This window comes from Acipenser ruthenus, chromosome 10 (assembly GCF_902713425.1).
Source record: "Acipenser ruthenus chromosome 10, fAciRut3.2 maternal haplotype, whole genome shotgun sequence".
Classification (NCBI taxonomy): domain Eukaryota; kingdom Metazoa; phylum Chordata; class Actinopteri; order Acipenseriformes; family Acipenseridae; genus Acipenser; species Acipenser ruthenus.
In genome coordinates, this window is record NC_081198.1 from 42,454,847 (window position 1) to 42,470,374 (window position 15,528).

The 15,528-nt window shown below is 34.7% G+C and overlaps 1 protein-coding gene across 5 annotated transcripts in view; it reads left to right on the forward strand.

Annotated features, from left to right (window-relative positions):
• The window catches only part of LOC117406969 (potassium voltage-gated channel subfamily H member 7-like), a 61,428-nt gene that overhangs the window by 28,944 nt on the left and 16,956 nt on the right, over window positions 1-15,528 (forward strand). For 2 of the 5 annotated variants that reach the window (XM_034011474.3, XM_034011483.3), the window contains exons 5-10: window positions 648-668; window positions 1,352-1,375; window positions 2,500-2,714; window positions 8,970-9,395; window positions 11,804-12,203; window positions 12,586-12,785. In XM_034011474.3, coding sequence (XP_033867365.1) covers window positions 648-668; window positions 1,352-1,375; window positions 2,500-2,714; window positions 8,970-9,395; window positions 11,804-12,203; window positions 12,586-12,785 — 1,286 coding nt within the window. The remainder of the gene's footprint in view (window positions 1-647; window positions 669-1,351; window positions 1,376-2,499; window positions 2,715-8,969; window positions 9,396-11,803; window positions 12,204-12,585; window positions 12,786-15,528) is intronic. The other 3 variants (XM_034011500.3, XM_059032305.1, XM_059032306.1) reach the window with 3 other exon arrangements.

Genomic DNA, 15,528 nt, shown 5'->3' on the forward strand with positions numbered 1-15,528 from the left:
CAAACCCTTTCAATGTTTATAGTGCCTAGTGAGAACAAGAACCTCATTTTACAATTCTTCAGAACCAGTAAAATAATTATTTTGCAAGTCCTGTATATACACTAATGACATCAATAATATGTCAATGACCATACTGTTCAGTACAGGAGAACTCCACCTTTACCAGGAGCTAAAAGCAATATCATTAGAAAAGTAAGGAAAAACATTCGCTTTTTACAATTAGATCAAACAAAATAAAACCTACAATGCTGCAATTCTACAATAAGATAAGTAGCTCCAAATGTAAATTGATTGTTTTTCTTATATTACCTTTAATATTTGATGTCGTTTGATTTGGGGTTATATTGCTATAATGTTGAGTTATTATCAATTTTCTTCCAAATCTGCTTTAAAATAGTGAGGGAAATGTTAAAAACATACAAACATTTTGTAAAACAAAGTAATTTCTATGCTACTTTCTTTTACAAAGGGAAATGAAATAGTGCTCCAGTGGTCAGCAACAACTATATATTTATTTCCTTCTGAAACGTTTTTTGTATTTATTTTTATTTTTTTATTGTTTAATATGTTCTTGTTTTCATTATGAAGCCTGTTGTAGTTCTTATTTTTTTTCTTTCTTCTTTTCAAAACTTCTATGCTGCTTTCAGACAATGGTCGCAATATCAAAGGTAACACAATTCATGGTACAAAATCCATGTGATCATTTGAAATACTAAATTACTTGTTGCATGAATTTTAGTAAGGAAATACTAACATAGGAAAATGTAGATTTCAGCAAAAGGTGTAGTTTGTGTAGTAAAGATAATTTATCACAGCTGTTTTTGACGAGCTGTCCATTTAATATTCTGAACAGAGAGCTTGTCTAAAACACGTGTGAAAACAATTTAAGTAACACAAAAAAACAAAGCTTTTGTAGTCATCTACAGCTTTCCTGTTGAAGTTAAATTGGGATGGCAGATGAATGACTGTAAGCTTGCAGCTGTCATTGTTCTGTGCTAACCATATGAACTGTATTCAAGCTGCATGATAAAACCAGCCTGCTTTTGGGAGATTTGATTTCTGACAAGAAAGCAAATAGAAAGTGGAGAGCTGCCCCCAAATAATCTATTCATAAATAATTCAAAACAAAATTATTTAAAAATCAGTATTTAATCAGAAAAAAAAATGTTGACCATGATTTTGTTTCATAAGGAAAGATTTAACCTAACTTAATAAATCTCAAATCATCAAGATCCAACTATTCCTACACCTACCGACTAAGCTTCTGATTGATATTATATGTACCTTCAAATATAAACTCTTGATCACTTTCTCTTTACGCTTTCCCCTTTCTGTCTCCTGAAAAAAATAGTTTCCCGTTCCTGGATGGCAGGGGGTATGGTTTGAATTTTTTCTATATGTTTTCAAACTTAGCATGCAATTGATTTGAACCATATTTTTAAATGTATCTATTTATTTATTTTTGCTGTGAAGTCCATTATAAAACACTATTATTCAGGCTCCCGAGTGGCGCATCCAGTAAAGGTGCTCTGCATGGAGTGCAGGATGTGCCCTATAGTCTGGACGTCGCGAGTTCGAGTCCAGGCTATTCCACAGCCGACCGTGGACAGGAACTCCCAGGGGGCGGCACACAGTTGGCCGAGCGTCACCCGGGGGGAGGGAGGGTTAGGTCGGCCAGGGTGTCCTCGGCTCACCGTGCACCAGCGACCCCTGTAGTCTGCGGGCTTGCCTGTAAGCTGCCCAAGAGCTGCATTATCCTCCGACGCTGTAGCTCTTGGGTGGCTGCATGGTGAGTGCGCAGTGTGAAAACAAGCGGTCGGCTGATGGCACACGCTTCGGAGGACAGCGTGTGTTCGTCTTCGCCCTCCCGAGTCAGCACAGGGGTGGTAGCGGTGAGCTGAGCTTCAAAATAATAATTGGCCATTCCAAATTGGGAGAAAATAATAAAAACAATAAAAAAAAAAAAAAACACTAGTATTCATAAAGCAAAATCAAACCCAGAATAACAACATGTTTATATTTTAGTTAAACAACAAATTAGGGATTATTGCTGCAGGGTTTTTTAATACATTTTTTTTATATATTATTATACCTTGCAAAACATATTATAGGTGAGTATCAATATACAAGACTTAATTAATACTGAATTCAAATAAAATATGATTTCTAGCTGTGTTTTCTTTTTTTCACTTTTGATTTAAACATTTGTATGTGTTGTAACAGACTAAATATGGAAATCCACAGGGGTATTTATCACAAAAGAAGTTAGAATTAGCTACATCTATACATAACAAAAGACTGCTATACAGTCCCTTTTTCTTCGCTGGTTAAGTTATTTCATTTCCAGCTTTCTAATCCCAAAAAGAAAGGACTGCTCAAAAAGCAAAGGAATAGATATTCCTAATAGATACCCTCACTTAAATGGTCTTAAGAAAAAAACAAATGCAGAATAACATTTCATTTAGAGTCGCTATGATTTGTATGTGTTTTTCATTTCAGGTCCATTCAACCATATCAAATCAAGTCTGCTGGGTTCCACATCAGATTCAAACCTCACCAAATACAGCACAATCAACAGAATCCCTCAAATTACGTTGAACTTTTCTGATATTAAAAATGAAAAGAAGACTTCTCCTCCTCCGTCTTCTGAGCAAACCATCATCGCACCAAAGGTTAAAGACCGAACACACAATGTTACAGAAAAAGTTACTCAGGTAAGACATATATAAGACATTTGTTAAACATTTCCAGTGGTCCCTTAAAGGAATCATAATGGTGTCGTTACCCCAGTCTGATGTTATATGTAATGACATCCAGTAATATTTTGGAAGACCGGTAAGACTTTTAGTTGTGATTCAATCTGAAGCCTTATTCGCAGAACTTAATGAAAAAAGTATTCTTCTACTGGAAACTACAGAAACATTTTCATTAATGTGACAGTAGTTTGAAAGAAGACTGTTGCTGGCACATCAAATTTACAAAATGTCATCTCATGATGTAAATATTGCAAATCCTTGCATGCTAATTGATAAACCTTAAATAGACTTTCCCTAGGTTGTCTCGTGAGGATTGCATTGTAGTCCGTTTATGTTTTTTTTTTTTTTTTTTTTACATTTCTACCATCTAGCTAATTTTTGGGAGATAGGGTCTTTTGTTAACATGGAAAGCTAATTAAAAGTGTTTGTTCCTGTGGTACGTTCTGTCATCCATTACTTTTATTTAAACTAAACATGTACAACTAGGGTGAACTTTTAGTCTATATACTTGTGTCCCATTGTATTCAAAGTCATGTACAAAAAGTATAAAATGGATAACCTTTGGGTTGATAATAATTTTCTAATTAACCAGGAGAAATGGAAGATGAACACTTGTCGGAGAAGCAAATTGCCAGATTTCGGCACAATCATGGCTAGAATACTTTGTCTCTTGGAACATTCATTATTTCCAATGGAGACGTCAAACATGACATCATATGTCCATCCTCTGCCCATACAGGCACCTAGGTGTAATGTTCCTTGTAATTTCTTGAGCGAGCCAGGTAGTGACAACATAGGACTGCGATGTCCTCAAGCACAGTAATGCATCTCTAACTCTGACATGATTGGGTTCAAATAACATTAGCTTCATCAGACTTCATCGTAAAGAAACAGTTTTGACTCTTCAAAAGGTCAGAAACATAAATAGCCAACATTAAAGTATCAACACTCTCCACTAATGAAACCAGTGTTTTTAATTGGTTTATATTGGCTTCACATTTAAAGCAACCACATTTCTTTATTGCCATATTGCAGGAACTCTGACATGCTAAATACAAAATGCAAATGGAACAATGTGAGCACAGATGCAAATTGCAAAGCCACCTGTCTGTATTTTATTGGATTTTTATTTGAATAACATTTGCAAGAAATCTATATTTGTTTTTTGTATCTTCTTTTTTTCACAAAGGAGAAGGTCATTGTCTGGTAAAAAGATTAATTATCAAAGCTCAATGTGGGGAATAAATACAGTATTGCAAACAGTACATGCATTTATTATATAAATATAATACATAAGATATGTTATTTAATGTGACATATCTGCTAGGGTTTAATTATTCTGCACTGATTAGAGACCATTCCTACCAATACTAAAACATGACTTGAAATTTGTGCAGAATGTGAGGGAAAGACCATTTACTTTTTTACTCCTTGAAGTATATAGAAAAGGTAAAAAAAAAAAATAGGATTGAGATTTAAAAAAAAATTACAGTGAGACTAATGTCTCATATACAGCTGGTATAGTATACTGGAAAAAAAAAACCTACCATGCTGGAATAACTTATCATAGCTAAGTGAAAACTATACCCATAGAGGGCTATTACAAGAACTGGACAGTAATGCAGCTTGTTAACTGTGAGAGATGACAACCAATTAAGGTTTTTTAACAAATTATGACAGTCAAGGAAACAGTATTCACAATGTATTATTTTAATGAGCTTTCTAGAATAAGAACATTAAGAGCTAAACACAGTACTGTATCAATCGCTAAAATTGGTATATTCTGTTTGTATAGCATTATTTACTTAAAACTAGATTATAGGATTTATAAATAAAATGGAATTTTTTAAATACCATGAAACTAATTCCTCTTACAACTGCTCACATATTTATTTCAGATACATTCTATAATCTCTTTTATTTATTTTTAATTCAAAATGTATAATCAGGACTAAGAACTTTCCCTTTTAGTGCATTTGATACTCTAATCAAATATGCCACTGTTGATATATAACAGGAAGGTGGATATTGGGGTGGGGGGTGAGTCATTACATAATTTTATAATCGAATCAGAGCTGATGCATTGTAATGGAAGACGTTGCAGTCACACTTGTTAGATTTGTAAACCATTATCTAGCCTCTTTCCAGCCTCATAATTATGGACAATAATTTTTCATCAAAGCCAAAGTACAGTATGGACAGTACCTTCAAATGTGTGAGAGGAATAATACTTGTGAGAACTGGTTGTGTATCTTAATAATTTAACTGTAAGGAGATGCGTAAAGAATGTAGTCTAGCTAGCCCATCATCCAATTATGCAATTGCATGGGAATACATGTCTCCTGTTTTTAACTCTAGTTGCGTGTTGATAGCTATTCAATATTTAGAAATGTTTGAAGCCAAGGAATTATCAAGAATTTTCTAAATCAGCTTTCCTCATAATGAAAGTACAATGAAGCATATCACTGATAATGTTGAACTCACAAGGCTTTAAATACATCACGCTAAAAAATGTGAATGCCGATAATAACCCTTAAAATTTATCATACATTTTTTTTAATTTAGTCGTTGCCAATTAGTTTTTTATTATTTTCTCCCCAATTTGAAATGCCCAATTATTTTTATTATGCTCAGGTCACCGCTACCACCCCTGCGCTGACTCGGGAGGGGCAAAGATGAACACACGCTGTCCTCCGAAGCGTGTGCCGTCAGCCGCCCGCTTCTTTACACACTGCGAACTCACCGTGCAGCCGCCTGAGAGCTACAGTGTCGGAGGACAACGCAGCTCTGGGCAGCTTACAGGCAAGCCCGCAGGCGCCCAGCCAGACTACAGGGGTCGCTGGTGCGCGGTGAGCCGAGGACACCCTGGCCGACCTAACCCTCCCTCCCCACGGGCGACACTCGGTCAAGCTCCCGTCCACGGTCGGCTGTGGAATAGCCTGGACTCGAACTCGCGACGTCCAGGCTATAGAGCGCATCCTGCACTCTAGCAAGTGCTTTTACTGGATGCGCCACTCGGGAGTGAATTTATCATGACATTTTAACATTCAGATTTAAAACAAATAAATATTGAATACACCTCTGTCAAAGCCTTCATTCTTGTCATAACCACCTCAGTTTTGACCTTATATTTATGGACCTACTCCCAATGGGATAATTATCTTAGTGCTTTATAAATGAGCGGTTCTATAGTTGCCTTATAATTCTATACGACACACGAATGAATGTAGAAATGCACAATGGCTTTTCACATAATTTTCTTATATCTCTTTTAGTATAATCCTATGCTCCTGATAACCAGCAAACCTTTATCAAAGGACAAGATAAACCTTATCATCTGAGGACCTTTTAAGTAGGGCTTCTTGTGCTATGTTGCCAACATACCATTGAAAATCTCTTATTCCAAGCTATTCTTCAAACAAGACTTGAGGCAGCTGTGATAATCCAATTCTCCATTCCGTGTATATGCCTGACACACTTAATGGAAAGTGTTAGCAATAAAGGGGTAACTCCTAATCCTTGGAATTTAACCATTACAATAGTAAACACAGATTCAATTACAGTTCCTCCGAGTATGAAGTCCTTAGCAGAAATCCAGAAAAAAAGTTGTTTCTTTTAATATTTATTGACATAGATAGAACTGCATACTGTAAGCCAGCTCATGTTGTCTTTGTAGTAGGTTTGAGGTGGCGGAATAATTCATTTGGAAACACCTGTGTGATGACAGGTGGTGTTTGGCTTGACAAGCTTTATCCACAGAGACTATCTTGCTGCTTCAGAAACAGATGCCTGACTTGCTGAGATGAAGGTTATACGATGCATAAGTTGAACTTTAATGCATAGGTTACTTTTGATCTGCAAGCACTGTAGCTGCCAACATATGCTAGCCTCCTAAATGTACAAGTGATCATGAACTATGGCATAAACCGCCCACATTAACATGCAGTCTTAGCAGTGTCCCACAAAGTAACACATATATCCTCTGAAATTAAGAATGATATAGACAGATACAAAGCAGTTGCAAGTCCTCTAAAATACTTTTGACTATTATTGAGTTCCGTTATGTTATTTGAGGATATAAAATAAACAGGCTTCAACTGAAAATGAAAAGGGCATAGTGTTTACTCAAGTCTTTTACTAACTACTATTTTTAGAATATTCATTGTCTCTTAAGCACTATCTTGTTTAGTTTTTTTAACGTTAAAATGGAGTGTTCTTCTTTCCAAAAAAAGGAATTAATCAACGGCTGGAGCCATTAGTGTTTGTTCAGATACAGTGTTATCTTGTGCCACACTGCTAATGCAAACTGCAGTACAAAGTGCTACTGTAGCTGATCACAATACAGCAACAAAACATAGCAACCGTCAGAAATACTATTTGCATATTCCACAGTTGTTTTGCATAAAAAACATAAGTTAGTGCATGCAAAAAATGTATAGAAATAAATTATGGTCCATGCCAATTATTCCATGTATTGTAGGTTTTAATGTAGCTGAAATATTTTCCCAATTGAACTAACACATGATTTCATATACAAATAAATGATCCACATCAACATCAATATTTCCACTTCATGCCATCCATGTACATTATTTGATGAATTAGGTTTGGTGTTATATGAATCAGAGTGGCATCATGAATGAATGTTACTTCCTATAGTAAATTAGAAGTATTACTATTACTGTTATTCATGGAACTTAAAATTAAGTGCTTCTGTGACTTCATATATATATATATATATATATATATATATATATATATATATATATATATATATATATTCATTAAATCCAAAGGAAAAATAGATGTTACGTGTGCATGACATGTAGGCCTTTATCTGAGAGGCAACAACATGTGTTTGCTATTGTGGCTATAAAAACATCCTTTACTGAAACATAATGCAATTAATACAGTACAGATGTTTTCAGCCCTGACCCCAACATTTCCTGAAAGCGGTCACTTTCTTCATATATTTTTAGACCAAATAGTATTTGAACTGCAGTACCTCGACTGCATTGGGCATTAGATGACCATGCCTGCGTCATGTATCTTCTTACTACCTTATGGTAGTTTGATATTATCAGAGCAATCTGAACTGAAAAATAAAAATGCTGACCAGATTTCTGTAGGAGCTATATGTAGCAGCCATGATTTGGGTTCTTAAAACCCTGAATCGTTTCCAGTTTTAGGTAAAGCTGTATAAAGCGAAAGGGAAGCATGGTTACCCCACACAAACGTCAAGCAAGCGGGGTGGGACTGAAAACAGGAAATACAACTTTTTTGAGTTCAGATAGCTTTTCTAACTTTAAAAAGAATGGTTAGGAAGGTAGAAAGTTAACAATTCTATTATTGCTGTGTTATGGAGAGACACTGGTGCCTTGCCGCAATCCAATATTATCAAACTTCAGGTGTTGTTAGGATGTCCTGATTCTGCAGTTACTGAAGCTGAATATCTGCAGATACTAAAAGGATGTGTTGGACTGCATTTGATTTATGTTTAACAGAATTTTAAAACTGATTTATGAAATATCTCAATCTTTTCTTTAAAGAAAATAATGTATCCAAGGGGGTCTAAAAATAGCAGGTGTATAAATAATGGTAAATATTTCTCTACCCTTTAGTTCATATACATAGTAATAATGTTTACATAGTTTATAGAAGTTTACAGTGGTTTTATGGGTGGTTTGTTGATTTAATTCAAATAAACTTGTCGGATAAGATGTTAAATCAATGTCCTATTGTAAGTGACTCTGCATATAATGCACATTTCACAGCCTACCTCTGTGAAGCGCTTTGTGATGGTGGTCCACTATGAAGCACTATATGAAAATAAATATATTATTATTATTATTATTATTATTATTATTATTATTATTATTATTATTATTATTATAAGCCACAAAGTGACAAGCATACAGGAACGTCTTCTTAATTTCATTTGAAGTTTATGACTAATCACAATCATAGCTAATGAAGTAATTTCATAAATTGTACCTGTCATGCACTTCCAATCACTGTGTAGGTCTCACAGGTTTTGAAAGAAGGAGATGTTATAACAAACTGTATTTTTATTTCACAATTTGAAAATAACATGTTCAAATTTTTTTTCATTATTTTGCGTGGGCTTATATATAGATGTACATCCACAGAATTTGAGTCACATTAAATCCAGTTGATCGTTCTTGTAACAGTTCTTTGTGTTTCTGGTTTTAGGTCCTTTCTTTGGGAGCTGATGTTTTACCGGAGTACAAACTTCAGACACCACGTATCAACAAGTTCACTATACTTCACTATAGTCCCTTTAAGGCAGTCTGGGACTGGCTGATTTTGCTGTTAGTAATATACACTGCCATATTCACACCATACTCTGCAGCCTTTCTTTTAAATGACCGAGAGGAGCAAAAGAGACGAGAGTGTGGCTATTCCTGCAGTCCCTTGAATGTTGTAGACTTGATGGTGGATATTATGTTTATCATTGATATTCTCATCAACTTCCGAACAACGTATGTTAACGTAAATGAAGAGGTGGTGAGTGATCCAGCAAAAATAGCTATTCACTACTTCAAGGGCTGGTTCCTAATTGACATGGTCGCTGCAGTACCCTTTGACCTGCTCATTTTTGGATCTGGGTCGGACGAGGTAAGCCATTAGGAGTCCAGTGAATTTGTTATTTGAATAATCAATTTTGGTTCACAGTTGAGTGTTTGAGTGTGATTTGTTTTCTTTCATGGTTGGGTCTGATTATAACCACAAGCTCATTTGGTTACTTTTAGATTTTATTGTGAAGCCAACGTGTGTGTCCTAGCATTAAGAGCGCTATATAAGAGTCATTTGTATTTTATTGTATTTGTCCCCCTTGCAGCAAGTAAGAATATCAGCACCTGGTGATTAGGCCTTAGACAGAATTACAGGGTTTTGACTGCCATTGTAATTTGACTGATATCTTGTTGCTGTTTACTCAGCCTAGATATTATTTTTAATTGAGTAATGGTATAGGCTTGTGTGTTGGTTTGAACATATACATATGGGTACTAGAATTAGTTGTTAGGTAGTTGTTAAAAATAATAATGTCACACAGCATCAAATCAATTATAAACCAAATAGATATTTTTTAATCAAGCTTCTAAAAATATATAGCACCTGTCAGAATGTATGGTGCCAATATCATAAAGGTAACAATATCATAAATAGACTTTGTTTATCAACAGATGATGTTTTGTAAAATGTAAAACATTGTGTCTGGAAGTTGGCATCAGAAAATATACATTGGTCGTAAAACAACACTATTATTTTAATCCACTCGCTATAGAAGTTCACTGCAGCATACCACAACACATAGCAGTGGAGTAAAGCATATTAAAAGCATCGTTAACTCTGCTAAAAATCATGCAAGGTACCGTAAAAAACGGTGTGTAAGTCACACAGGTGTATAAGTCACCCCCCCTTTTTGAACAATTTCAGGAAAAAGCCTATAGGTCACACCAGTGTATAAGTCGCTCCCCCCTTTTAGGACCCCCTAAAAAAATACCTAGAAAATAGACTTATACAAAGGTTTTTACAGTAAATCACAGAGAAGTGTGGCATAGCCTTGTAAATGCTGAATGGCAAATGCATACTATAGTCATGGGAAAATATACTCAACTGGAATTGCTAATGTTGCAGTCTTATTTTATGATGAATATCCTGTCTTATTTCTTATGGTGTGAGACTCATTATAACACTGTAAGACAATTTTGCTTAGTCGAGAATTCACATTAGTTTTGAATTAATAATATATAGAGTTTTGAGTGATTTTGAATAGGAAGCATTAAGTACTGTTTTTGAGACACATTAGCCATAATAGAAATAATGAGTTCTGACAGACTTGGATAGAGGAAGGCTGATGGTAGGTTCAGCTGTCACGTGCTTCCATAACTAAGACTGCATAAATGACTGATGTTTCATGAGGAACAGTCATCAAAAATGATGACTACAGCCCATTTGGGAAAACAGACTTTGATTAAGTTTTCCAGTCCCAACATCCCTGCAGGATCTCTTTTTAGAAATGGTTACAAATCCATCAATAGAATAGCTCAAATACCAGGCATGCCAAAATCATTGCCGAACTGGCAACCTGTGATACCTCTGCAGTTTATTAACAGTTTAAAGGCAGGTGTTTCTATTTTGTATCCTTGTATTATATACTGTAGCTTTAGGAAGAAAATGATGAAAACAAATATAAAGTATATTACAACAAACACAAAATAATGCAGTGTCTTTGTTTTGTAAGACCTTTACTTGGACTAAGCCATCAATGTTAAATGCTAACTTTCCTACACTTTAGACCACATTGGTACCTTATTGATGCTACTCTAAAGGTCTTAGTTTCTGTGCCTGGTGAAGAACCTGAGGTTATCAAGCTCCCTGCTGCCAGCTGTGAAAGAATCCACTCTTGCCAAAGGGAAACAGTTGTGCTCCTGGCTTTGTGTTCATGCATCCTGCTCGGATGCCAGCTGTGTGCGGAAAGGGCAAGAATATGAATGCAATACCGCATGCTGGGACAGATAAATAGCTCCTACTATCTGGAAATGGTTAATCTATAAAGTAAACAGATACAAACGTTTGCCAATTATCCTTTAAGAGCAACCAAAACACTTTCCCCATAGAGCTCGAACTAAACCATTAGTCTGCTGTGTGACAGTTGATGTTAATATTGATCGCTTGAAATCTGGAAGAACTGCTGTTCTATAATGGAAAAAAAATGTCATTATTACCTGTATATTAAAATTAAAACCAGTAGTGCTAAATCATTACTAAAAGCAAGCTCTTCCTGGTCTATTTTTGCATTGCTGTCTAATTTAATAGTATCTAATCTTGGGTTTTTTTCCACATATTTTACTTTTTTTTTTAAAACAGACCTAACATTATCTAATTGATGTTCACATTCCCTGTACCTGTCTGGGAGTCTCAAAATAATAATCAGTTATTAGTTATTATGAGGATTCTGCTTGACTTCCCAGTGCATTATACAGCAACAGTAATGATCTCATTATATTTCTTCTCCTCAGACAACCACTTTGATTGGACTGTTGAAGACAGCTAGACTGTTACGATTGGTGAGAGTCGCTCGTAAGCTGGACCGATACTCTGAATATGGGGCTGCTGTACTGATGCTGCTAATGTGCATTTTTGCTTTGATTGCACACTGGCTTGCTTGCATTTGGTATGCCATTGGGAATGTGGAAAGACCGTACCTGATCCATAAAATCGGCTGGCTAGATTCGTTGGGGCAGCAGATTGGGAAGCGATACAATTACAGTGATGCCAGTTCAGGACCCTCTATTAAGGATAAATATGTGACGGCACTTTACTTTACCTTCAGCAGTCTGACAAGTGTTGGATTCGGCAATGTGTCTCCAAATACCAACTCAGAAAAAATCTTCTCCATATGTGTCATGCTGATTGGCTGTGAGTCCAAACTCATTTTACAATTGCTTTGGAGTGGTGTGTTTTTACAAGTGCAGAAATTCAGTATAGAGTAAACACATACAGAATGCAGTAGACAGTATGCATACACTAATACAGCATGCTGTATGCATTTTAAAGCTAATTAACTGCCTACGCAGGAACCACGCCTTATGTAAAATGTAACTCTTTATTTCAGTACTCGACTGTTGCTAATTTTATTCATATGTATTTATTTATTATTAAGAGTATAACTTTGTATTTGAATGTATACACTTCTAGTTAAGGACTATAAAAAACATAACCTCAAACAGATGGTAGAAAGTGATAAAACGAGGATCTGTAAGATGCATGTGTTTAATTGGTGCAATACTTATTTCCTCAGCACTAATGTATGCCAGTATCTTTGGGAATGTCTCTGCAATTATCCAGCGTCTGTATTCGGGAACAGCAAGGTACCACATGCAGATGCTTCGGGTAAAAGAATTTATCAGATTCCACCAGATTCCTAATCCCCTGCGTCAGCGACTTGAAGAATACTTCCAGCATGCTTGGACCTACACCAATGGCATTGACATGAACATGGTATGTATAATATTATACCAGTATCTGAGTAAAACAATACAAGAAAAATAATCAAAGTAATTCTGGTAACGATGCAGTACCAGTAATGACAGTAACATACCTGCATTTGTGTTATATTCTCTGTTGCTGAATGTAATGATCAGAATATATTTCTTTTATGAAATCAAGTCATCAATTGAGAATACTTGTACTGTAATTCCTGTATAACGCTGATAATAGTAATTGAATGTTTGTGAATAACATATTCAATGAAGATAATAATCATTGAATTGTGAAAAGATTTATGCCTATCTCAAATCTGTATTCCACATTCACTATGCTTATCGAAGACTTGTCTTTTTCATGCCTGCTTCACAACTTATTTAATTGGATAACTACACCCTCTGGTAAGAGCAGGAGGTATTTGTATACAGATCTGTATGATACATTTGTAAAATAATTCATTATTTGTGGGATTTAGTAGGCTCTTGTAACTATGGTACATGTATTTTAACTACAGTATAAAGATATGTGGGGTATATAGACAGCATGTATACCTAAGAAGCTTGTACAGTGCTTGAAATTGACATTTTTCATGGTAGAATAGTTGCCTATTTTATCCCACAATGCATATTATTTGTTACTGCATAATAAATGAGTTCCTATGCATATGACTTGAAAAATTATATTTGTATTCTTTAAAAAGTAGCATTAATAGTGTACAAGCTGTTGTGCTACAGTAATTCTTAAACTTGAATCTTGCGCACACCTGAAACTTATTAATACAGCTCAGTGGAATTCAAATCATGTGCATATGTCAAAAAGTTGCATGTAGTTTTGAACGCTTGCTTACGCATGAAATCTGTCTATTGAAACATGCTACCATTATTTTCATATCATATCTAAAACATAATTACTTATGCTAAAATCTTAGTGATACTCTTTATTCGGGAGCTTGAAATAGCTTTTCAGTTGTGACACTTTATAACCGACTACTGCCCTTGCCAAATGTTGCCAAACCTTTCTGCTTCACAAATTCACGGAAACATTGAGATTCATTTTTAAGCTGTTGCTTCTGTATATGATTTTTTTAAATTTATTTTTTTAAGAAATCAACCTGTTAATGTTTTTTTTTTTTTTTTAATGTTTAAAAATCACTTTGTATTAAACAAACTAATATATACAGGAATATTTTGAAACATTAACAGGTTTTTCTTTTCTTATCAAAAAGATGCATATGTTATGTGTTATGTGTTATGCATTATATGTACATGTATTCATAAAATGACTTCTGTTCATTTATAACCCTATACTTTACAATATAAGTTATGTTCATACTTGTGATGTATTGTATTCCAATTAAAGATCACATTAGTCAAATCACCATTATCTTGTATAGAGTAAATAAACACCCTTAAAATAATGAAAAGAACACTTTGAAAATGTAAATAGTTTTCATAGTTTATGACAGTAAAACTAGGACCCTAGATGGCTGGTATTTTCCTTACTCTACCACTTTCCTACAGTATCATTAAAATGAGCTAAACCATTTTTATTTTAAAAAGGAGTGATAGTTCACTTCAAGATTACTCTGATCCCCAGAAGGTAAGTTTTATAAAGTACTTGAGCTAGCAAAGGGTTTAATCAACTGTATATTAATATAAGTTAAGTGATACTTGAAACCACTGCACACCTTATAATGCTGTAAATTGGGGAGGGGGGTATAGAAAGTGTCTGCAATGTGTATGAATTAATCATAATCATAATCATAATCATAATCATAATCATAATCATAATAATAGTTTATTCACTTTACATTCCAGATACTGAGCACTGTACAGTACCTACCTTGTGAATCACTTAACTTATCATTCCAGACATTCTCTCAACAAACACAATTTACAAACACAAAATTCACTGTACTTTATATAAAGCAAAGAGAAATGCATTACTGTGAGTGCTGATCCTGTTTAAAGGGCAGTGCTGTGTGGTGCACTGCAGTTATGGATTCTGCACCCTACTGATGAGATGAGTTTAAAAAAACTCTTCAAACCCGCAAAAGATCCTGACTCTTTTGCATAGTAGTTAAGGCACTCACTTGGCTAGTCGTAGGTTCACGTACAGCCTCCGCCTTGGTAAATCTGATAGGGATAGATGTATTAGAGACCAGCTGTACAGCTACCATTGCTTATAATAGACATAGTTTCTAGGTGCTAGTGCCCACTTTGCGTTATGTTGTTCAATTGCTATAAACTGTAAGATGGATATGTTTTTGGAAACCTCTGTCAAATGCTTTGGCTGCATCAGTGAAATTTGTCACTTTTGCTTTTAATCAAGAAAGTGTATATGTCAAGTTCAGTTAAACCATGACGCTCAAAAAGCACACCCCTTTGGCTTGCTGAAATAAACTGCTTCTTACCCAATATAGATTAGGCTTTGGTTGGTAAGGAAAGAGTTTTGATTAAAAAAGTAAATCAATACATACATACATACATACATACATACATACATACATACATACATACATACATACATGAAATAATATTGTGAGTTAATATTTCAGTTTCCACGACACATAAAAAAGTATTTTTGTCTTTTAATATATATATATATATATATATATATATATATATATATATATATATATATATATATATATATATATATATATATATTAAGTATAAACATCCCCATGAAACAGTCAATGTCTTTGTTAATTGGAGTTAAATGGAGTGTGTTGTCATAGCTGGGGTTTCTGTTTTTG